Source organism: Acanthochromis polyacanthus, chromosome 8, assembly GCF_021347895.1.
Source record: "Acanthochromis polyacanthus isolate Apoly-LR-REF ecotype Palm Island chromosome 8, KAUST_Apoly_ChrSc, whole genome shotgun sequence".
NCBI lineage: Eukaryota > Metazoa > Chordata > Actinopteri > Pomacentridae > Acanthochromis > Acanthochromis polyacanthus.
In genome coordinates this window covers 9261106-9285643 of record NC_067120.1, presented here as the reverse complement: position 1 = coordinate 9285643, position 24538 = coordinate 9261106, and the positions used below count along the sequence as shown (strand labels likewise).

The following is a 24538-nucleotide window of genomic DNA, read 5'->3' as shown; positions in this document are numbered from 1 at the left end:
TCAAATTGCCCACAGAGCTGTGTGAGAGTACAAAACTGTCTTCTGGGAACATCGTAGCTCCTGATTTATGTCTCAATTACATTAGATTACAGCGGTTCTCAAATGTCTGCCTTTGGAAATGTATTCATTAACACTGTGTATATTCACAAAGACTGAAGTGTCCATTCTGAAACTGAATAGAATTCTATTTCATTTTCTCTTGGCTATGTTAACAGTAATATCAGTTTCTTTAAGTTTGACACTTAGCACCATTAAAACTGTGCTGAATTGGATAAGAGGAGTTCCTGTTTGTATTACATTCATGGACGTATAGATGGTTTTCACCCAATTACTTTGATAGTGAAGAAAATCTAATGTTTCTTGGGCAATTTATGCAGTGATGAGGGCTGATATTTTTAAGTGGATTTATGGACATTTGCTCCAGATGGGAAATATTGGGAACATTGGACAGTGTAGGTCATCTGTATTCGGTCTGATTTTTTTTTCATTAATTGTACAAATCCAGAGGGAGGTCAGAGTGACCTGAAGGGATTAAGTGTGTCTTGCTGAAGGACGTTTTGATGAGGTGAGATTTACCCAACTAGGACATGTACATCTGGCCCAAAAGAGACATTTTCTCTAATTCCTCCACCAACCCAGCAAAGGTTACCGTTTTAAGGGATGTAGCAAAAGCAGGTATTGAGGAATTTTTAAAGACAGGCATGTTTTCTTTCCTTTTGTCTCCACTAAGAAAGCCCAAATTTGAAATGGAATCATGACAAGGGTTTACAGTAAGTTCCTTTCCTGCTTTAAGGGTCCTGGAGTGTGCTCACTTCTGTACTGAAAAGTGTTGCAGCCTCCTGATACGTACTGTGGTCGTGCAATTTTCAGATAAAATGATTGACAGTGCAGGTAAAAAAATATGATGCATGCAGGATTCTTGTTCTGGCAGTAGGTGGTACCAAAAACCTGAAGATGTGCAGACAAACGGCATCGGCAGTTTCTTCAGGATCAAATTAATTTCATTGTTTGACCTTTTGAAACCCACTGTTGCAAAAATACATCATCTTATTTTTTTTATGTATAATTTTTGCAGATTTTTCTACAAATTTTTAGTTACATATATTTTTTTTTAATTACAAAATGAGCACAAAAATATTTTTAATTTAGTTTTTCTATATTTGGTTTCTTTATCTATACATATATACATACATTTATTAATTTTATTTAGTTTTTGCTCTTTTTTAATATTTGGGTCTTACAGGGTTAATACTTTCTAGAAAAAACAAGCAATCAAACTTTTTTAAATACTTCAAACAGTCAAGTGTTTATTACAGAGTACAGAGTCATACATAAAGGTGCAGAGAGACTTTTCCTTACAAATGAGATTATACAGTATTCGCATCAACTCATGGGTTTTTGCAAATGTTCAGAATACAATGATGGCACCAACTAGGTTTGTGTGGCTATGCGGATTTTTACTTTTTTTTTTTTAATTTTTTGAGAAACCACTGCACAGTTTATTATATTTTCCATTACAGCATCTTTCAGTGAGGAAGACATGAGTGACCTTGAAGATCTTGACCTTGTCAAAACACAACAATGCACTGTTGTATTAAAAAAAAACATGCAGTATTAAGTTCTACAAATAACTGACAGCAACTATATACAGCAATTGGCCAGATATTCAGGTTCTCTTTTTCTTTGCTAACAACTAGGCCTTTCTTCATATTGTGAATTAAGTTTAAGTTTGGCTCAGAGCGGCCACAGACAACCAACCTGAAACAAATAAATAATTTGTGTTGAGAACGTGAGTGTTTATGTCTGTCTCTGCCCTTCAGGTTCAGCCTTGCTGTCCCAGAGCTGCAATGAGGTCCTGCAGCGGCTCGGTGTCCTCCGGCTCCAGCAGCGCATGTTGCCGGCAGAAGAGTGTGAGGTGTGTGAAGAGCGTGTTGAGGTGAGGGTGCAGCCCCATAGCGAGTGTCTCTCTGTAGTGAGACCAATAAATGTGAGCCAGAGTCCTGAACAGCAGCAAAAACACCTTCTGGACCAGAAAGACGAAACCTGTCGGAAATACTGAACCTGGGGAAAGAAGAGGGGGAGATAAGGGATTGAAACCGGAATGTGATGTGGAATAGTGGAGCGTGTCTGATGTAGATTTTACCTGCTTTTGTGGGGAACACATCTTCATCAGTCAGCAGGTCCTGAATGTATGACATGGCATAGTCGAAGTAAAGTGGAGCAGAGCATTTCAGCTTCCTGCCGTGGTCGTCAGTCCAGAAATAAACCCTGAAAGTAGAAATGATCGAGATACATAACGGGTGATGTTCAGTATTAGAGAAGAAACAGCACAATGTATGTTAGATGTGTTTTAAAAGATGGACATAATATGGGAGAACTCGCCACTTAAAGAATCCTGGAAGAATTCCATAACCTCAAATATGAGGATTGTATGCCAAACCAGTCCCCATAAAAAGTCAATCACTTGCTCTTTAGCAGCAAAATTGGAAAACACCCAGCCACCAAAAGTGCTTTTTGCCTGAACAGTTTTTATTGGATTTATGTCTTTTTTTATTTAGATTTTATGACCCAGTAACTACCGAAAATTGCACTTACGGCTCTCTTTTGATTCATAAATATTGGGGTCTCATTAGTTAAATAACTGCTTAAGATTTGCTAATAGGGACTCAGATGAAATAATGTTCACTTTTGAGACATCTGACAACTAGAATTCATCTGCTGATAAATGTGTAGGATGCAGATTAAAAACTCAGTTTAAAGGTTAATTTTAATTATTCCGCTGCCATTACATTAAACCTTTTGTATTTCCAGAAAGTCGACCTCACATGTAAACAAACCACTGTGCTGGATAAATAAGCTGTATGACTAAGTCAGCAGGTAAACTGACCCAAATGCAAACAATTCAGGCGACTGATTTCTGTGTGCACTTGAGGTCTGACTCATAAAAAATGTAAACCACAATTTTTGAAACACTGCAGGGAGCTGTTTGCGTGCTGTTTTGTGAGATTCCTCATTTCCCTGAACCTCCGCAAGAGAGACAGAAAGAGTGCAAATTGACACAGAGTCACATTAACGGGAAATACATCCAAGCTGAAATAGACAGGAATTGTTTCAAAGCTATTAACTGAGAAATTTGATTGTGTCAAACCACAGTTTTCAAAAGTCTACGATCAGTCAACTCAGCTTTAGTTTTCATTTAGACCGGAGCTATTCAACAATTATTCACTTCTGTTTACCAACTGGCAGACCAGGAGATAATTTAGACAGAATTCAGAATTTATTCCCTTCAGCGCCACTGTTTTTCAGTTAGAACTCCAGTAGTTTTGTAGCCTCATTATTGCAGAAGGCATGCAAATTATTACCATGAAAAAACACGATGTTGAAGCACGATGATGGAGGTGAATAGAGCTGTATTTGTGCAGTCATGAGGAGGATTCAGGAACAATGAGTCGGCTCTGTCAATAATTTGCATGAGCAACATTTATGATACTGTTCTAAATACTGCATGCTCTCCAAATGGACACTGGCAGATATAACTTTTTGCAGTACCGTAACTTGGGGGATATCATTTATCATTTGTAGTATAATGCTGAGTAACTTACGTGTTGCCTGGTCCACAGGCGGTTGGGCAGGTGCTGGGTGTGCAGAACTCTGACAGAGCGCTGGAGAACAGGTTTATGTGCTTGAAAAACGCCACAGCTGAAAGAAATCAATAAGACAGACGTTGCATCTTGCACTTTTTGCCGCTCATTTTTTTTTTTTGCAGTATGTGGTAGAGGATGAGGAGCATGAAAAAAGGGGGTGCAAACCAAAATCTGTTCAGACTTACTGTTGCTGGCCAGCCACTCTGCCTTGTCGACGCCAGGCGGCAGCGCTGTGAGGGCGAACATGTCTGTGTGTGTGATCCGCTGGCACACATACTGCTGCTGTAGATACGGACGCTCTTCCTGATTATTGTTATTAATTCCCCTTGGGAGGACAGGGCAGAGTTAATGAAGCAGGCACAGAAAGAGAAAGCCTGGGAGACAGAAAATATAGCGGTCTACAACAACCGATAGGTCAGTGGATTAATTGTCCCCTCTGCAGTCAGTCGATAACACGTTTTACACTCACTCATCTGTCTTGCCCTCTGTTGCTGGCATCCGAACATACAAGCACTGCTGTAACTGCAGACCTGAACATCCCATACAGCAGTGGTTAATGTAATGAAGGCAGTCAATTCAGAGCCAGAGTGATTACTGTTAATGAAGCTGACTGCTGCAGTGGTCAGTGCTACACAGCAAATAACCGACAAGAGTAATGTTGTGGAAGATAATGCCGAGCTGAGTGCTGAGGCCTGCAGGCTTTAGGAAAAACCTGTCTTTCCTACATCAGCTGCCTCCTGATAAGCCACAGGTAGAGCCTACTAATCAGTAAAATGGGAACTTGTGACGACTTTATAGAGTGAGAGCAGGGAATGAACGATCTGTACTGGAAAGTCAAACTTTGCAGCTTGATTTGACTCTATTCAAAGCACGAAGGCGAGGTAGTCTGCTATGAGGAGGAGGAGGGGGAGTGCTCAACTCTGTTTGATAGAAAGACAGACAAAAAGACATTGCTTTGGATTAAAGGGAATATTTAAGCATGGTGGATCGTGCAGCTGCCACGCTCGGTTTTTAGATGTCTTCACACGCACAGCAGCTGCGGGTTTACTCAGTGTGACCTTGCCTTCTGCGATAAGGAAAACACACTGTGCTCTCTATGGGGTTTCACTCCCCCTGGTGTAAATGTGTGTGAGGGCTGGGCAGGGAGAATTTGTTTAGTGGTTTAAACAGGAGGCCTTTGTCCAAAGTAAAGGTCAGGGTGGACAGAGAGGGTGGGACAGTGACAGAAAAGAATGTAAACATCGCAGGGGTACAGTAAAGCGAACCCATCCCAAACTTTTCTGATGTTCACAGGAACTTGTGTTGTTAACATCCTGCTCTGCTCCAGCTCCATGGTATTAAGTCAATTACTGCCTCTTGGCTACCAGTTGTCAGCACACAAACACAATGAACCCGGAGCTACTTGTGATGTTGTGTTTGTGTGTAAACATGCTCCTCTGCTCTTGGCCATCTGTTCACCTTTACCTCTGGCGTGAGCATGAAACGAACAGCCCTCCTCAGCGCAGCCAGCTGGTTGTAAAAGATTCATCCCAGTGCAAACATTTGCATAGTAACTGAGCTAAAACACATTTTCTCAGTGCCTTGTCCTGTGTTGGTTCAAATTACTTCTCAACATGTGTTGCCGCTGTTAGAGGAATCCACCTCCACTGATGCCATCAGACAAATATGTAACACACACTCTTATCTAGAGAACATTCCTCGGTAAACCATGTGCAGCCAGATTTGTAGTCCTGTTTCTTCCACACAATTATGCAGCTTTTTTAAAACATTTGTTGTTTGAAAATACAGGGTGACTGCGTAAGTGTACTTCCAGATAGAAAAGAAAGAAGAAAAACAACTTACAGTTTGTCACTGCTGATGTCAGAAGGCTGAAGAGTCTTCCCATCTGCCTCTGTAGCCGAGGGGTAACTATGGCAACCCCCCATGGCGTAAAGCTAAGAGCAGAGCTGTTGGTCTTGCCAGCTCCACTTTTCCATCCCAAACACACTAACCCGCACTCTGTTACACACCAAGAACAACATATGGCAACAACTACTCCAACGCAAACATCTCTCAGCTCACATTCAGATCCATACGGCCGACAAACGCACACAAAAGTTTGGCAAAATACAGCAAAAGTAGTCCAGGAGTTGAAGATTGTCTCCTTCGCACTAAAAATGAAGCTTTCAGTGCCGTCTCCCTCTGCTTTTGCTCCAGTGATCCAGTGTCAGTGTGTTTATGTCTCCTTTGTCTGGAGTCTCCACACCCCACAAGCTCCTCCTCTCAGCTCCAAGCAGACAGGCAGGTTTCTCCACAACCCATTAAAGTACAAAACACGCCTTCTTCCCCTTTCTGCATACGCACTCTCTTCACATGTATGAAGTGAGCAGCCAGGTGCTGGTGACAAACTAAAGGCGGTTTTTGCGGGATAGAAGTTTAAACAGATACTAAAGAGGGAGGTAGATGAGCAGCAAAGACGCTGGATGAACAGCAGGTGTCTTCGGTATCTGTGCCCGAACTATAGAGGAATGCGATGACACCCATAGAAGCCGAGGGATGAAACCACACGCCCACAGATGAAAGAGCAATGATATAGAATATGAGAAGTGTATGAGCACAAAAGAGGAGTCTCCAGGTCCTCTCCTCCACTGTTGCGTGAACTCATTTCACCTCCGCCTGCAGCAAAGTAAGATCTATGTGCAGGCAGGTTTATGATTGCAGAGGGGGCAGATAGTGTGAGGATGTAGCATTGATTGTGCGGCTCACGATGTGTAGGAGACATCTAGTATGGACCAGGAAGCAACATAATCCACTTGTTCACCTGCCCCTAAGGTAAACACACTCCAAAGACCGAGTCCTGTTCCCTCTCGGCCTGTGTTTGTATTGTATGTGTGTTTTACGGCAGGCTGTAGGTGTGGGACAAACACAGGCTCACGCTTGTTCTTTGACATATTTATTAGGTTCATATCTGAATGTACAAGCTAAATTGACAACAGGTAACAGACACATTACTCTCTAAATGAAAAGAAACAAAACAAAAAAACCCACCAGCATCAGTCTGCTTCACAAAAGAAAAAAGGCATTTAACAACAACGGCTGTCTTTCCCAGCACTCCCGCACACACGTACCCAAATATGATAAGCTGTTATGTGGGGAAAACTTTAAACTTTGAAATGGCCTCAGTGTAAGTAACAAGCAATGGGTTAAGTAACAACTTAACACCCATTGTTTCTCCATTAAAGTTTTGGGCACAATACAGCACATACCCAGCGAGGTGAATGAGGCTAATGTGCAAACTTAATGGCACTTAAAAATCACTGTATTGTACCTCATGCCATTATGCATAACATCACAACGTACCCGTAGCTATACAGCACACGACACACTCCCAAAGTGAAGGAAACACACACACACACACACACATACACACACAATGGTAAGGGTCAGATGCAGTGCTTAGGTTTGGTGACGGAGGGGACGAAATATTCTGACCCTGTACACAACCCTGATGGAAAACAGCCCTATTTTTTCCTCTTCTAACCCTGACACGAAGCGATGCGAACTCTCTGTGCAGTTCCACTTCAAACAGCTCAAAGCCCTGAACAGATAAAAGCAAAAAAGGAAAAGGAAAAAAATAGGCTGTGATCTAAGATGAATCTTCAAAGTCTTTCTCTGACTTGTGTCATCCTCTCCTGCTGCTCATAGCTCTTTCACAGAACTTTAAAAGAAACAAAAAAAAGATGGTAAAGATCAAACAGAGATTGCTTGAGATAAATGTAGACCTGTAAGACCGCTGCAAGAAAGGAGGCTACTTCACAGATATGGAACCCAGTTGTACACTGGTGGGAAGACACACTTTGGCAGAAAGCATTGAAGAAGAAGAAGAAGTATTCTAAGTATCTACATGACTCACCCATTCAAGTCAAACATTCCCGCCTCTTTGAGAAGGGAATAACGTGGCGGCACTTTGCACCACCGAATACAAATCAAAAGTGCTTCTTGAAAAAGTGCGATTTAAAATAAATACAACAATCTATGTAAATCATTCCATAGGCATATACCGTATGCAATTAAAGTCAACTCCTGCCCTGAGAAAGAGAGAGACGAGGAGAAAGTTAAAGTAAAGCATGACTGTCTGGCACATGCAGACTTAAAGAACAACTCTGGTTTATTACAACTTGGGTCATTTCTACTGGATATGATTAGAAGGTATTGAACATGTTGATTGCTGATAACATGCAGTTTGATGAGGCAAGAGAATGAATCTAGTGATGTGTTGATGGTGGTTTCACTATCAAAATTGTTTTCAATATCGATTCAAGTGTGCAGTTTTTGACCTCTAGTACTACAATGGAACAGTTTTTTTTCCCTTTTAAACATGCACCAGCATTGGAGCACGCGCAAGAATGCCAGTAATGTGATATGTAATCATGCCAGCAGTCGCACGCATTCGGCTAATCAACAAAGTTTGATGAGAGAGAAAGAATTCGGCGCATGTGCCAGAGCTGCAGGATACGAACACAAACACGGCGTTTGGTTGAGTAACACTGCATGTAAACATAATTTTTGTTTGCTTACAAGAAAAATTCCACTGGGAACTTCTTGTTAGATTAACAGATTTATGATTTGATGAATAACCGGCCTGAAGACATTAATAAAAAAAAAGCCCTTTGCAATTTGTTAAAACCCGAGATGATGCTTTAAAACAGCAACAGTCCAAAACTCAAGGACTTAAAGGCTGGAAATTCTCACAACAGACAAACTAAAATTGATATATATGGTAGTTTTAGCTTGAAAAATGACTTTAATTGATCATTATAAATTGTTACCGAATATGTGTCTGTTGATTGACTACTGAAAAGTTTGGGGTCACCCAGGCAATTTCATGTTTTCCATGAAAACTCACACTTTTATTCATGTGCTAACATGACTGCAGAAGGGTTTTCTAACCATCAATTAGCCTTTTGACACGATTAGCTACACAGTGTAGCATTAGAACACAGGAGTGATGGTTGATGGAAATGTTCCTCTGTACCCCTATGGAGATATTCCATTAAAAATCAGCCGTTTCCAGCTAGAATAGTCATTTACCACATTAACAAGACTGTATTTCTGATTAATTTAATGTTATCTTCACTGTAAAAAAAGAAGCTTTTCTTACAAAAATAAGGACATTTCTATATCAGTGACCCCAAACTTTTGAACGGTAGTATATTCGACAGATTGATACAAATGATATGCACAAATGATATGACAAAAGGTCCAAGTCAAACCAGTGTATCATCTCTAACTGTGATGGGTGTTATTTTAATCATTACCTTCATTTCTTACCCTAATTTCACTTGATGAACTATCATTCTTCCCAAAGCGATGAATGAAAATGACGCCCAAGTTGTAATAAACAGCCTTTAAGTAAACATTACGGAAGACATACCGCAGACAACCGACTCAACAGTCACAACGTGCACACTCCTAAACCTCCGTGTCGGAAGCATGTAGCAAGGGAACAGGAACTGATGCTGGCCTTTTAACCCAAACAAAGACATCATTATTGCCTCATTTCAACAGTACAACACACATACGATACACACGTTGCAACCTGCAAAACAACCGCCTTTCTGTACGTTGGATTTATTCCAAAAATAGATATAATGTTTATATATATACTGTTTACATTTATATTACGTTTACATATTACCAAGAATAGCCACAACCTAATACAGGTTCAAATTTCACAATATTACATTTAAACAGCTCTGAGGGTGGTATGAACTGGTATGTGCACATCAAAGTCTTTTTTTTTTGCATGTGTTTGTAGATATGCTTTGTGTATACATGTGTGTACGGCACTGTGTGTGTGCGCGTGCGTGTGCGTTACACAGGTGTGCTTTCTTTGCCTCTGCATACTTCTCCTATGACCTGAGAATACACTCTGCACCTCAGACAGAGCTCAAACACATGCGCACACACACACACACATGGATGTACACACATGGATACAACAGCACACACGCCTCTACACTACATGAATCTGTCCGAGGAGGAAGTGGCACATGATCCTCCCAAATCTAATGCTCCAAATTAACAAGAGGGCATTTATGATCATAGAAAACAAATTTATACTTGATTGAGAAATGATTTATATTGGATGTAAGGGGGGAGAAAAAAAAAGCCAAATTATTGTCACTCACACGTTTTCACTAGTAAAATGTCTGCCTGGCACGTACACGGAAATGCTAAAGACAAAATGGTAGCTAGCTAGCTTCGCAAGCGTCTTGGCTTTCGTAATTTTGGCTAATTATGCGAATACAGTTTTCATTACTAAAGTGTAAACAGTCAAATGCTCTGCTAGAAAAATTCGCTGGGCTGTGATTTAATGCCCAGAGCGCAGACAGGCTCAAACAATCTCAAATTCTGAAGCTGAATTGAATAAAAACGTCTAATTTTAGATTTCAGTGTTTGCAACGGGCACTCAAACATACTGTGTCGCCTCTGCTCGTCTTAAGGGTCTTTACATTTCCTAAGTTCTATGAAAAAAATCCATATTTTACACAGCTGGGCTTTGGGGTTTCTGACACAATCAGATGTTCTATAAAACGTACATTTCTCTTTGAAGCGGTTCGGTGTTACTATGTCATGAAGGCGCAGTAGAGACATCAGTTGTACCCATGTGTAGATTTCTGATGTCCAACATAAATACTGTTTGATCTCAGTGCTGAGGATCTCCCACTCACTTACATGTCTTCAGACACAACAAAATTGGCATTGGAGGGCTGCTAACAGGAAGCAAAGGTGGCATGGCTGTGTGTTGTATGAACAGGTGTGAAGTGTGTGCCTGTACCGCACCATTAGGCCGGTCCGTTAGCTGACGACTGCGCCTCTCTGTAAAGTAAAAGTAGAAAGAGACAAAAATTCAGACATTTTTTCATTTTATCTGAGATCTCATAGGCTCAACCAAACCTAAAGAAGGAGAACTGAATTGGCACTAAAAAAAGTGTGTTTTTAATAAATCTACAGCAGCATGTCTTTTGAATAAGTAATTATTTAGTGGACACTAGCATCCAATAATCAGATCTTTGCAAGGAAAGGTGAGGAATTCTGTATGTTTATTGTGTTTATTTGCTATCAGTTTAATTTCAAACATGTTATTTTAGGTTTTTTGTTACCCATCTGTGTTCATAGTCAGATACATTTTGACTTGATGCAGCACTAAAGCACAGGTAATGACATTAACAACTGCCTTATCCCCCTTAGGTATGCCAATAGTCCATACCAGCAAGCTTCAATGCATAGAAAGTCTGCGGCACACCTAAATGGATTGCAGCCAATTCTAAAATTACAGGTTATACCTCTGCTTGGGAGGTTAGAAATGTCTGTAGGTTTTAGGGCTGGCCCGAATAGTGGTTTCTGGCCTCCGAATATTCGGGCCCTATTAAAGACGAATATCCGGATATTCGTTCCGCCCTGTAACGTCCGACCGGGGGGTGGGGCCGAATATTCGGATCCGTTCGTGTGGTTCGTGCGGCGGCAGCGGCGGCGGAGACGGCCCGAATAGTCGGATCCGTTCGTCTGGTCTCCCGGGTCCACATTTTGCCCTCATTTAGTCTTTAGTTAAACTGAGGAATTCCCAAACACCGGTCTTCAGCATCTTGTCTTGTGTTTATGCAACGAAGTGAAGCGTGGCTCCAGAGTCGGCAGCCACTCGGCCATTCGGGTGGTGTTTACTAACACGAATGGAGGAGCCGAAATGAGCCAAAGAACACGGCGGGATGAGCCGAAATGGGCCGAAGGCGCAGGGAAGAGACGAGCTCCGAATATTTTCGTCTGGGGGGAGGAGGGGGTGATCACATCGACATATGTGTATATGTTATAGACATATGTGTATATGTTTATGTGATCACAGGACGAGATGAGCCGATGTGGGCCGAAGGTGGAGGGAAGACAGTAATGCTGCATATTCTTTCCGCCCAGTGACGTCCAACGGAGGGAGGGGGGGGAGTGAATATTCAGATACCAAAATTAATATCCGGATAATGCTGTAGCGAACGAATATTCGGATATTCGGGATATTCGGGTCCAGCCCTAGTAGGTTTAATGATATTTTGCCTGACAACTGTTGCTGACACAAGTGCAGTCTTTTGCATGTAAGAGCTGATTAGTCTGTTGAAATATCCAGCAGAAGTTCATAATATACAGCTAGAAAAATGCAGTTTTTCACTTCAGTGTAACAGGAGTATTGTGTATGCCAGTAGGTGGAAAACATTCACACTGAGTTAACTAAATTATACCAACATGAGTTAATGATTAAAAGTAACATTAACAAGCAGACTGTTAAACTGGTTACAAATTCAGCTTGAATTGGTCAGAGCATCGCCTTAATTATCATTCAGAAAGTTTGAGTTTCAGAGCACAAGGGATTTAGTGATTTGGAGGCTGCTGATAAACTCGATTGCTTTATTTTCACCCTTTCTCTAACTGATGTTGGAAGGAGTAGAAGCATTAACAACATTTTCCTTGAGTAAAATTACTAATACCGCAGAGTAAAAGTTCTACATCTAGGTGAAGAATAAAATGTGGGAAATTTAACCACAGGCTAAAATTTCTAAAGAAATATTAATTCTTTTCCTAATTTGTTTTGTTTCTTCCTCTTAAAAATAATAAAATGAACCAATGAGAGCACAGTTAAAATACCTGATAAGCAGCATCCATTAAAGCAGTAATACTGTTAAAATCCTAGCAATACCCATCCCTAGAAAAGGGCTTCAATAGGAATGCATCACTGGTCTCATGTTTACTTACTGTGTGGCAGCAGCCGACTGGTTAGTTGGACTGGCGGTAATTGGATTGGAACAGTTTCCATGTTTCTTTCCTTTTTCACTTTCTTTATCGCTGCTTTTCCCCTTGTCTTTGATGGACAGTCCTTCTACTGGCACCTTATCCGCTTCGCTGAAAAAAAGAAGAAAAACTGTAACAAACTTGAAAAACAGCCAAGAGATTGTCAACTGAATTCATGTCATCAAGAAAAAATGTAGATGCTAGATTCTGCTGCTGGCTAAACCTCCCCACAGTTATCTGGTCTGGGCTCAGTCCACAGTGGTCAGCTCTTACAGCGACCTGTGCATCCACTGCTCTGTTTCTGCTAGAACACAATTTTGTTCTGGAGTCCAGAATAGGAGCTCTTTAATCACAGCATGCATGTTGGTGCGCTGTTAGTAACTTGCTAATGTACTGGTTTGTTAGAATGTTGATATGTTGGACTGGTTTGTTCATAGCATGCTATCTGACAGACTGTTAGTGGTGGGGGGGTGTTCTCAATGAAAACAAATCATACTGACTTGGTTCCTTTCAGTGAAAATAATTATCTGTTACATAACCACAATCATTAATCATACACTGCTGTCATCTTTTGGTGTAACTGAATTAGTAAGGGAACAAATATCTCTAAAATGCAAAGTGAACTGTGTCGTGATGTTTGGTAATTACAGGACATGTTGAGAACACGGGACAAACCTCACAGACATAAGTCCTGTAGGTCCTTTACACTAATTGAAGGTTAGTGTGTTTTTATGAATTACAACTATCCTGAATGAAAGGGTTTATTACTCCACTTTGCAACAAGCAAACAAAAAAAAAACATGTTTTGAAATCCTTCATACAACTTTAGGAAAGCATTCCACACTTCAGAGCACAGGACCTCAAGCACAACATACCGTCTGACTGCAGGTCTGAATACTCTGGAGTCAAGGGGAGATGAAAAAGGAGGGAACAGACAGGATGAGGATGATATCAGAAGAAAAACAGAGAAGGGGGAGGTACAATTGTACAGGAAAAAGTTTGGAGGGGCAAAGGAGGGCTCAGTAAAAGCATGTGAAACGTCAACAGTTTCACACTGCACCAGACAGGGCAGCTGCTCCTTAGTTGTGTGTGAGAATGTGTACCTGGTGAAGACTGCCCTCTCATTTTTGGCGTCCACTGTGAGCCGGATGGTCTCCTTGCCAGCACCTGTGGTGATGGTCTCTGTGGTGACCGTCTCGCTGGAGGTGGAGTCTGTCTTGCCTTCTTCCTCCTCGCTGTCTGAGCTGCTGGAGGACGAGCTGTCTGATGCCACCAGAGGAGCTTTTCTTGCCACGCACACACTCCACACACACGCTGTGCAGAGCGAAGGGGGAAGAAATACTACAGTGATGCACTGTTGTTGCATGAGTAAGCATTTCTGCTCTAGCGGCTTTATGTGCCTTACCGGGACATTACTTTGTGTTTTTCTAAGTCAAGGTCTGCCAACTAAAAGACCCCAGGTTTTAATCCTGAGCTATTTTTTCCCCCAAAACTGTCAGAATTTATCACAAATGATTTGTTATTACTTTTTAATCAACACTCTGAACCCCAAACTGCATCAGCAGGTTTGAAAGACAGGTTATCATTACAGAATCACTAAAATTACACCATCAGTGCTGGAAACTGTAACAATAGAAAGAGTTGATGGATTCATTGGACTTTCTGATCCTCCAAATACTCATGTGTTACGTGCAGTTACATGTGATATTTCATTAAGATGACTTTGTCCTGCAGGTCTCATATAAATCCCCCCCACCCCGCCCCCCCGCCCCATGTTTGCTGTGTAGCTCATTAATAACAAAAAATGTTTTGTTCTTTGGCAAAATTGGGAAGTCATTAGTGAATCAGCTGTGACCAACAGTCACATGACAAAAATTAAGAGACTTTGTCCTGAACTGCTGGCTGCGTTTACCCAGAACAGGGAGCAGATAAGTATAGAAACAAATTAAAAAGTAAGCAGTAACATATCTATAGTATGTAAAACCACCATTTTGTTCTAGCAGTGGCAACAACTGTGGGCACTTAGAACAATACTGTACATGCTGATTCCAGTGGGTTTTTTCAATTATTGTAAAAGTTTTAGTTCTAAAAAGTTTTAGTTATCATTCAATTGAATGATTTATGGCATTATAATGTTGTTTTACAGCACTGAAGACACTGATGAGTTCCTCCTACTTCTGTCCCTGGTTTTGCTGTTCCCATGGAGGTGCAGGACGTTTTTATTGCAATGACAAATGAGCCCACAGTGAGTGAATATTTTTTACGATGCACCCTTTTTATGCAGCTAAACGTACACAAATGTTCACATTTCGACCATGACAAATGGAGATAAGAGTATTGTACGGCAATAGTGGCTTTTACAGACTTGTATTAATTTTGACCATTTACTTCAGTTGTTCGTTTGGAAGCTAACAAATATTTCCATTTTGCATTATCTGTCACATTCCACTCTGTGGAAACTTACGGTTCTGGTTTGGTTTGGTGTTGTCTGATCCACTGAGGTCCGAGTCCACAGGAGAGCTGCATCTGGGGCCTGTTTCAGAGCTGAGGGACATAAAGCCACACAGATAAGAAAATCTGCAGAAAACACATTGCAGCTAATACATGACATGAGTTTGTATTCGCTATTGCCTTCATGTGTTATTTTATAATTACTGAAAGAATAATGCAAATGATGATTAGTATATAATATCACAACAGTTTTAGAAAAGTTAAGTTTTAAGATGCTTTCAGGCAACTTCCCAATAAGCACTTCATATTCAGACCACACAAACTCACCAACAGAAAGGCTGGAAGTCAGTGAACTTGGCCCACCCCTTCTCTTCGGCCTCTGTTGCAGCTGGCTGAGAGACTGGAGTGTCCCAGGCTGCAAAACCAACTCCTGCTGCAGGAGCCTTAGAGTTCACTTCTCCAAAGTCTGCTACCCAGTCAGTGCCTGAGAACAAACAGCACCACAAACCTGCTTTAGTCCAAGGTATGTGTGGAGCAAAAACATTTATACATTGCTAAATGATATAACATATCTCACTCTTAGTTGCCTCAGTCTGGTCCTGACTTGAGAAAGGATCCAGGTCATCTTTAGGGTCTTCTTCCTCAGAGTCTGAGTCTGCTGCTCTGTCAGAGACCTCAGTACCAGAAGTTGCTGTCATATCACAACTCTTATTGGCAGCTTGGCTTTGGGAGGTCCGTGACCCACCAAACCTTAAAAACAAACAAAATAATTTAATGTCGGATTGAGCAACATTATAAAACTTCAATTTTAACTCGTGATGTTGAAAGAGTGTCTCTGTTTCGGGGGCATGTGTCTACCTGTTCCGGGACTTGGTTTGTGTTGCATAGTTGATCTCTTTTTCCTCCCAGATGTCCTCTTCATCATCATCAAAGGGCTGAATCCTCTCCTTGGAACAAGCCTCAAACACAGCTGTGTTGGCCTGCAAAAAACAGGTGGCTAATTTAAATGTGGTCCCAGCCGCTCTCCTTGCTCTCTAAGTCAACCATTTGTCAAGTCAATATGGTTTTCTGCCCCCTTGTGGCTAAAAAATCATTAATTCATCTTTAAAAATTTGCAAAAACATTTACACCCTAAGGAAATACAGAAATAAAACTTCATGCAGATACGTAAAAACATCTAAATATACTCACGCTGTCCTGGCCTGCATCAATGTTGATATTGATCTCTGCAATCCGGTCAAACGTTGCCCTGCAGTAAGAGCAGGATTCAATTAGTCAGCACACAATTAAAAGAATACATTAGCACAGAGAGAAGAATGTCACGTAATTTACCCAATGCTGTCGTCATGATCGGTAAACTCCTCGTCATTGAATCCGAACTGATCCACAAAATTGGCCGTCATCTGCTGGATCTGATAGTCTGAGAAGGCCTAAAAACACACCAGAAATAAAATAGTTAGAATACAATACTTTATAGTAGAAGGCCAAAATATTTTGAATGTGTATTTATATCTGTAGACCTGTTGTATTGTCAGCTCTTTGGGGAAGGGGCTCTCCATATCATCCTCAGAGGAAGGACGAGGGTTTCCAGTGCCAATCTGAATACGGAAACACGAATGTAAATGCAGCTTTTTTTAGTCTGACTGTGTGTCTAATTTAAAACAGTGACTTGATACCACATATGTGCCTATGTGAGGGTTTACCAGGTCTATGGTGTTCTTCCTGTTGGTCTCTGACAGTGTCTGGTCCACAAAGGTTTCCCACCGTCCTCGGTAGTCCTCTGGCAGCTCTACATCAAAAAACACAAAAGAATAGCGTTATGAAAGCAATATTCAATCAGCCTGGCAAATATGAGAATTTTGCCTTTCGCAGAGCTTTCTTGGCACATGGGAATGGGTGAGCACACACACCTGTGATGAGGCTACTAATCTGGGTGTGAACCGGGCCTTTCTCCAGGTTGTGGACCACTGTGTTGGCAATCCTGGTCAGGTGTCCCATGTACCCTCTTCTCATACCACCTTCTGACCTGAACAAACAAGTATTGCACGTATGGAAATCCATAGTATTTTGCCCATTACGAATAACAAAACCACGTCAAGATCTTTAAGTTCCTTACTGCATTTTATCATTCTCTTCCCAAGCCTCCAGAATCCTCTGAACAAGGTGGCAGTGCTGAAATAACTTGGAGAAAAAGAGACAATGATATCAGTCATTCAGCTGTTTGAATTCACAAAAAGCACCACATTGGCCATTTCAGTGGACCAAATGGCACAAACATTGACACCTACATGAGTCACCATTAAATTATGTGCAGAGTTCTCAGAGGTGGCTGAAGGCTCAGACGTCAGAGTCTCAGTCAAATCCTGCTCTTGCGATGCATCTTGCTGAGGCTTGAATTTTTCATGGGAGCCCAAGCCAGGCTGAAGTCTCATTTCATGGGCACAGGGCCGGAGGATGGCAGCAACACAAAGCTCCACTTGGAGGTGCAGGAAGTTGTTCCATGTGTACTTGAAGAACAAGTCCTGAAAAGAAGGTGCGTTTTCCAAAGGGCATTTAACAACTGTTACTTTCTCAATACTGGACTTGGGAATGTTGTGTGTTTCACCATCTCACCAGAAGGAGGTCCATTGTATTGAGTCTGCAGAGCTCCTGTGCTACGACTGCGTGGCTAGCAGAGCTGGTATAAAGCAAAGAGGCCACTAGTCTGGCCACGTGCAGACGCGTATTCCCCAGTGGCTCCTCCAGCACACCCAAAGTAGTCAGCATTGGATCTCGCTAAGAATGCACAGATAAAGGGCTTAGAGGAGTTTGAAACAACACACGTTTTACTGTACAGCCGAGGTTTCTGAACTGCAGAGAACAAAACATAACTTCTGAAGAAAGGGGTTAGTGCTCATCAAAAATGAGAGCATGTTTCACATTCATAGCTTGTTCTCATTTTACACAAGCTTGCACTTGTAAGTTTAGCGGTAGGACAAGACCTTTCATAATTTTTGATGCTTTTCATGTTGTTGACTAAACCCCCAATGAATTACACTCTGGGATCTCTGACATTTCTACTGAACTCTTTCATTATATGTATTTATCATGTTTATGATATTATCTCTTACTACAACAGTTAGCAATGATTAGAAGTTTGTTTGTGTACCTTGGGTGGCTCCAGAAGTAGCTGGTGGAAGTGTATCAGGTGTGGCTGGATGGCCAGCAAAATACTGCTGTTAACAGTGTAACTTCTCTCAAATCCCTGAGCATCCATTACACCGTCCACCCTGTCATAAACACAGATGGAAAACACGTCTAAAACATTTAGCATATAGAGGAAACAAATTCACATGATAACAAGTTTGAGAAATAAAGGAGGTTTGTGAGCTAAAATCCAATAGGATACTATGTTTAAATATGATTGGAAGTCCATCACTTACACAGGCCTCCTGATTTCCAGTAAAGTAAGAAGAACTTGAATCCCATTGACGATACAGCTCTCAGTCCTCTCCCCTGAGAACATATTCTGCAGCAATTGCTCCACACACTCCTGTCTGTAGAAACACAGAGGAGGAGATCATTGCCTCTGCATCCTCTTAACAGAATGTGGACATCGGCGTATGCACATCTGCCTGACTTACGATTCAAGCACAGTCAGCAAAGGGTCAGGCTGTGACATCTCTTGGAGCTGGTTGGCCTGGTCTCTGCTCAAACGTATGATGTCACACAACGTTTGAGATGCATTTGACTGCCTCTGTGAGAACAAAAACAAACACACGTAGACATTCAGTCTTTTAAATTGTTTAGAATCTTTGACTGCAAATGGTTGTACATTTTATCACAACATTTGTTACGCGTATCAATATATAAATACTGAAAGTCTCCCCTACCTCTTCATCTCTCTCAGGGTGAATGAGCTCTATGAGTCTTTGGGCCAGTTTCTGGTCATTCAGCCACTGTTGACAAAAATATCACATTGTAACGCCACAGAAAATCAGCACAAAGAAGCAGCAGATTTGTGTAAAGTTTAAAATCTATTTCCATTTTTCTCTTACAGTAAGAGTCTCGAGTCGAAGAGGGGGTGGCTCCACACAGCTGATAAGGCGTAGGAGCACATCCATCATGGCTGACGTATCAATATGCTTCAGGACCAACGAAAGGAATCCCTCCTTCCTTCGCAGGAAAGTAATCACCTTCACAAATAGATCAGAGGAAACACCACTAGACAAAATAGAAAACTGAAAAATGGGACAAAGACATATAGCCTTGCTGTCAAGAATTGTCTCTAGGATTATTTCTTAAACTGAAAATATATTATGCTGAATAAGTGGGAAACGATTTCTTGAAACACATATTTCTGTTCACCTTCTGTATTTGTCAATGCTTTCGGCTACACAATCTGAGCTGCAGTCACCTGCAACCTTTTAGGGTGGCAGAACAAGGTCAAAAAGCAGATGTTGCAAAACCTGTGCACATATAAGCAAAAACATTCTTCTATATCTGCAGTTTATATGTACAGCACAAACATTTCCACAGCACAGTTGTAACAGTGCAGTATTTGAGACTTTTGACATCAACAGTACAAAAATATGAGTGATACTATTTATTAACAGCTGTGTCAGTTGGCTGCCTCTAGTAAGACAGATGTCCTGAGAGTTGCCTCACTGAAACTCTCAAAGGGCCACTTAGCAACTGCACCCCAACCCCAGTTTCCACCCTTAGACCTGAGCACTAAATCCCCACAGACGAAACTGACGTCACAGAAGTAGTGCTTGAGGGTGTGAGTTTGTGAGGGACTCGAAATGGTCTCAAAAGCAGAAATAGGACACACTATCCTGACAACACATGTAGCTTGAAAACAATGCTTCCGCATTTTAAAATATTTATTTGGACTAGTGGTTTACTCGTAGTTTGATCAGTAGCAGTGTTTATGCATATTAGCAAAAACAAACAAACAAAAAAATCAGGAAAGCCATGCACATCTGGAAATCCTCAGTGGACTTTTGACTGAAAACGTAAGCAGCTCTACAAATTTATAATAAATACCCACAGCAGTGAGAAGAAAGATATTACTTACAGATAACTGAGTAAATTTCAACAACCACGTTCATGTCACCAATTTTGCTATGAACTATGGACAAGTACCTTTGGAAAGTCTACAGATATGTGGGCTCACAGAGAGTGTGCATGATAAGTCGGCATCAGAAGCCTCATACATTTAACCAGTGGATAGTGGACCAACCCTATTACCTTGCACACTTAGCAGGAACAAGTCCACAAGTGTGGAGATAGGGATTGGGCCATTAAATCTGACAAATGCATTGGCTAAAACCAAGTGCTTACACAGACAGAGTATGCAACCTTATATAACTTGTATCCACGCACAATCATACATTTGTGTGCACAGTTCCAAACAAACGTCACCAGTGGAGGTTAACACAAAACAAACAAAAAAGATTTCTTGCTTGTTTTATGATGGAAATGTTGCTCTGACAGTGCTGGTATTATTCACAGCACGTTCAGTGCAGTCCTTTGTTTTTTAGCTCAGCTGCCTTGGACCAAAAACGGTGGTCAAGGTCAGGGAGTCACCAAAATCATTTCAAACATCCCCTCTGAAACAGTAATATGCATACTGAATATAAAAGCTGCCATTTTCAAGATTTGTTGGTCTGGGCTTGCAGGATAAGCAGTCCACCTTATCCTGAAATGATCAGTGAACGATGTAAAAACTATATGTATGTGCATGTCTTTCTGTGCCGCATGTTGGTGCTACAAGAGAAACAAAACTTTACAGGCATCTCAGGTGAAAGTATGTCTCACTGGGAGCTTTTTCCATTATCTTGCCATAAGCACCCTCAGACTTTGTGAATTAAATCAGAACAACACAAAAATGCAGCTGTCATCTTCCCTGAGATTGCCCTTTGATTTAGCAGAGTGAGTGCATGTGTATTACCTGCTCAGTCTTCCGCGTGATGAGGTTCCCAATTGTCTTGCTAAAGAAAGATGCCAGGAGGGGGTTAAGCGGAGATGGCTGCTCCAAGAAGGCATACAGAGTTTCCAGCAGAGGCTCCTCATTACCCAGCTTATCATTGATCACTCCCACATCACATGTCAGCAGCTCACATGCTATATTTGGATACCTGTAATGAATGAGAAGACACAATCTACAGTAAAAATGACACATAAACAAAATCACTACCTCATTTTCCACCCCAGAGAACATTTTTTAAACAAATCTGAATCCTCTCAAGTGCTAGACTCTACTGCTAAGTGACAGGTGAGAGATGTGTTGAAGTGCAGCACCAGCAAAACACGTATTTTTTCTGGATACAGTACACTACATCAGCATATTCTACACAAAAACACCTACTTGAAGCGCTTGGTTTCCTCTACACCAGCAGGGGGCTCTGTAGTAATCATATGAACCAGATCCTGCATGCACTGGTCCTGGCACAAGAACAGGAGAAGTCTACAGAAACCATGACGAGGAGGAAAGAAGCACCAGTTAGAAGGAGCAAAAGTGGATGAATACTGAAATATATTAATAATTTTAGCCCACGGCTGAAAGCAACAAACAAACCTCCTGTTTTGTGCCTTGCACTCCTGCAGCACATCTTCCTCATCCATGAGCTCAATGAGCGTGACATCCTCCTTGTCCAGCAAAGCCTCCAGATGTGAAGATGTGTGTAAATCAAACTTCCAAAACATGGCTGACGTCACCGTAACATACACTTAGCTGTTGACCAACCGAGAATTTGGCATGTAGATCAGTATCATGACTGTGTGTGTGCATGTACAAGTTATTGAATGACAGTTTTTTAAAATGTGTGCTGCATCACTCCCACAACACTGCCTGCATGGATGCTCTTACGTTCAGACAAGGAGTAGTATCCTCAGTTGGCTCTTGCTAAACATCCATTTGCCTTATAGATCCTGCCTGGCCTGCACATCAGCGAGCAACAGCAAAATTCATACAGTCAAGACACATACACACCCACTTTGTTCATACTACCACCACGCACACGAACCCCAGAGAGACTGCCTTCAACCTGGTAACGAGAAATAAAATAAGAAACAACAAATGTTACAAAATCATCTCCAGACAGATTTGCTCTGCCTTTCTGATGATCAGGAAGAAGAGTTAAATCCAGGCTAAGTGCAGAGGCTAGGCTGGAAAGAGGAGGAAGCAATGCATTTGTAATTGCGTTAGTGTTGTTCATCTGTTGCTATTGGCATTACCCAGATTGCTTTGAGGATGGACTTACACATCCAGCTGCAACAGCAAATAACAACTGGAGATAAGAATGATGTTGAGCAAAAAATCTGTCATCACAAGGGTTGCCACTTTAAGTAAAGATAACACTACTTAGGTTTTAGGGGTTACTAGCTAGGACATTTGTGTGACTACAAGCTTGCGATTAGACAGGGTGATTGATGATAGCTGGTGGACAGATTTAAGGAAGAGATCTTCACCTTACATCCTCCTGAACCAAATCAGACCACAGAAACAATGAAGGATCTGTCTTAATGAAACCAGACTACATCTTAATATACAATGCACTTGATTCCTATGGGATGATCCAACATATTTGCAAAGCGAAGTCAGCGGTCACAAAAAGGTAATGTATCGTTTTACAGCCTAAAATGAGGCTGGGACATAACTTGCTCAACAGAGAGCACCATTAAAATTGATTGCATAATAATAACGATCCCTGAGAGTGGTGCCCGAGTGTACACATCCCTTGAGCAAACATGCTGAGCGTAAACAGGTGTTATTAGGGATCTGACTTTAAAAATTCACTATTTTATCATAGATATTTAGGGATTTTTACAATTAATTCAACTGCACAACCATAGATAGCTTTAACACAGGCCTATCAGGCGTCCTGAGATGAGCTGGAAACGGTTACAGTTAGCTATTAGCGTATATTAGTAATTACAGGTTAATAGCCATATCAGAGTGAATTAATTAATGCTAGTTAGCTTAGTCCGTACGGGAACTTCACGTTAACTTATCTCATTTTTCAGCGTGTCTCCAGCGATAAACGACGGTGCCTTTCACTTACCTTGGCTGCAGATGGTAAAGCAGCCCGTTAGCAAAAAGCTTCACTCCCGGTGCTAACGGTATGAAACTATTTCAACACGGTACCGGAGACGTTTATAAAAGCTAAGATAGGTCGGCTATTTATGAGCTGCGGTGCTAGGCGGTGGGACACCGAGCGATAACTTCCGACCACTTGACAGCCAGGCTCAGGCTTCACGCTACGTTACACCTATTTCATCCCCCAAAAGACAAGCAACCCGTTACCTTTGATCCATCCTTTCATCAGTCGTCATCCGCAAGCTGAACCGCAACTCGGCGACTTTGGCTGTCAGGTCACCCGAAGGCCCATAGCAGCCCGTTCAGGACTGCGTTGTTAGCTTAACGGTGCTACCCTTTCCCGGTTGCAATGTCATTTACGCTGCCGTTACAACAGCGCCTGGCCCTGCCGAGGGGGAGCTGTGTTGACACGCTGCAAATTATTATTCAGCAGTCAGGTAGCAGCAACAACAACAATATATCTGTCAGATTTGGAAATCAAAATGGCGACTACCTTAAACGTAATCAAAAGTTCAGCTGTCCGTCAAGTGTGTAAATAGAGCTCCGTTTTTTGTTTGCTGTCACCCTGAAAATCTGCTGTCAGAAGCAGGAGAAAATACTGCAGCAGCATTTAACATTCACACCCATGCTCTCAATGAAATTACTTCTACATTAAAGTAAACAAACGCACCCTTAGAGTTTCAAATTGTGGCAAATGATGCAATAAGATGGGTAGATGAAATAAAAATTTACAGTTGAATTAAACTAGTGTAGGGACTGTCGACATTTTTCTGTCTGTAGTGTTTTGCTGAAAGGCCATTGGACCCTGAATATTAAATATTTTTATACCGAAATATAACAATATAAAACACTGCAGCATCTCATCAGAATTTTTGCCACTGTGTCAGGTTACAGGTATGCAAATACCACTTGGCAAAAAAACAAAGCAGTCAGGTCTTTGTAGGCCAGCTGTGGAAAATTTATTTTTTTTGACGATTTACTGAAACAAAATGCACTTCAAGTACCAAAAGTTACGTTCTTATAATAAATAATGCCCTCTTATGGGTTTGTGTCATTATTGTGGATGCAATAACAACAGTATGTTACTCATGCTGATGTTGTTTTTAAAGTCTTCCTATGTTTTCTTGTATGTTTTGACCTCTAAATAGAAACCACATTGTAGAAAATTAGAAAAGACTATATTTATGATAATAAAAAATAATTAAGTGTACTTTAAACATCAAAATTAAGCCACATTTAAAAAAAAAAAACAACTCCATTAATGCCACAAACGTGGACTAAAGAGCGATTTTTAATATTTTGCTCAGAAAATCTTATTCATATGAAAACTACACAATTGAAAGAAAATGGCCCAAGAGGAACTTTTATAGAATTTCTTACTTTAAATACAACGTGACTGCTTTTAAGACAATCTCTAACCTCTTCTCTTACACTCCACAAATGCAATGTGTCGTTTTTAGTAAACACAATTATTCTAAATATTTTTTTATTTTTTTTTTATTTACTAGGTGAGTCTAAAAGATAGCCTTAACTCCCCATTTTTGTT

At 41.1% G+C, this 24538-nt stretch overlaps 2 protein-coding genes across 5 annotated transcripts; both read right to left on the bottom strand.

Moving 5' to 3' along the window:
* Positions 1–1278: 1278 nt before the first annotated feature.
* On the bottom strand, positions 1279–6424 carry LOC110949737 (MOB kinase activator 2). The gene is made up of 5 exons (XM_022191936.2): positions 5487–6424; positions 3830–3969; positions 3603–3699; positions 2144–2268; positions 1279–2061 (listed from the first exon to the last, which is right to left on the bottom strand). Exons 1-5 carry the CDS (start codon positions 5567–5569, stop codon positions 1823–1825), a joined length of 684 nt encoding a protein of 227 aa, XP_022047628.1. The 5' UTR covers positions 5570–6424; the 3' UTR covers positions 1279–1822.
* A 136-nt stretch (positions 6425–6560) lies between these two features.
* ppp6r2b (protein phosphatase 6, regulatory subunit 2b) lies at positions 6561–23608 on the bottom strand. Of its 4 annotated transcripts, XM_051951427.1 has the most exons (27): positions 23486–23608; positions 23200–23404; positions 21763–21940; positions 21472–21627; positions 21262–21360; positions 20845–21031; positions 18947–19084; positions 18782–18847; positions 18533–18645; positions 18332–18445; positions 18058–18178; positions 17523–17684; positions 17198–17431; positions 17026–17090; positions 16820–16935; positions 16613–16698; positions 16430–16507; positions 16242–16339; positions 16101–16158; positions 15768–15889; positions 15487–15659; positions 15237–15393; positions 14923–15002; positions 13562–13772; positions 13334–13357; positions 12423–12569; positions 6561–10505 (listed from the first exon to the last, which is right to left on the bottom strand). In XM_051951427.1, the coding sequence occupies exons 4-27, from the start codon at positions 21597–21599 to the stop codon at positions 10472–10474; spliced, it is 2811 nt and encodes a 936-aa protein (XP_051807387.1). In that variant the 5' UTR covers positions 21600–21627; positions 21763–21940; positions 23200–23404; positions 23486–23608; the 3' UTR covers positions 6561–10471. The 4 variants fall into 4 exon arrangements, with proteins under 4 accessions (XP_051807387.1, XP_051807389.1, XP_051807388.1 ...); XM_051951429.1 differs by lacking the exon at positions 23486–23608 and having other exon boundaries at positions 21763–21833; positions 23200–23476; XM_051951428.1 differs by lacking the exons at positions 23200–23404; positions 23486–23608 and adding an exon at positions 22958–23193.
* Positions 23609–24538: the final 930 nt, after the last annotated feature.

Coding starts and splice junctions, on each gene's coding strand:
- LOC110949737 (XM_022191936.2), bottom strand. CDS start 5,569: ATGGGGGGTTGCCATAGTTACCCCTCGGCTACAGAGGCAGATGGGAAG. Junction 3,970..5,486: donor GACATCAGCAGTGACAAACT/GTAAGTTGTTTT, acceptor TGTCCTCCCAAG/GGGAATTAATAACAATAATC. Junction 2,269..3,602: donor GCCTGTGGACCAGGCAACAC/GTAAGTTACTCA, acceptor TTCTACTTTCAG/GGTTTATTTCTGGACTGACG.
- ppp6r2b (XM_051951427.1), bottom strand. CDS start 21,599: ATGTTTTGGAAGTTTGATTTACACACATCTTCACATCTGGAGGCTTTG. Junction 18,179..18,331: donor CTGGAAATCAGGAGGCCTGT/GTAAGTGATGGA, acceptor TGTTTATGACAG/GGTGGACGGTGTAATGGATG. Junction 13,773..14,922: donor CACCAAACCAAACCAGAACC/GTAAGTTTCCAC, acceptor CGCTCTGCACAG/CGTGTGTGTGGAGTGTGTGC.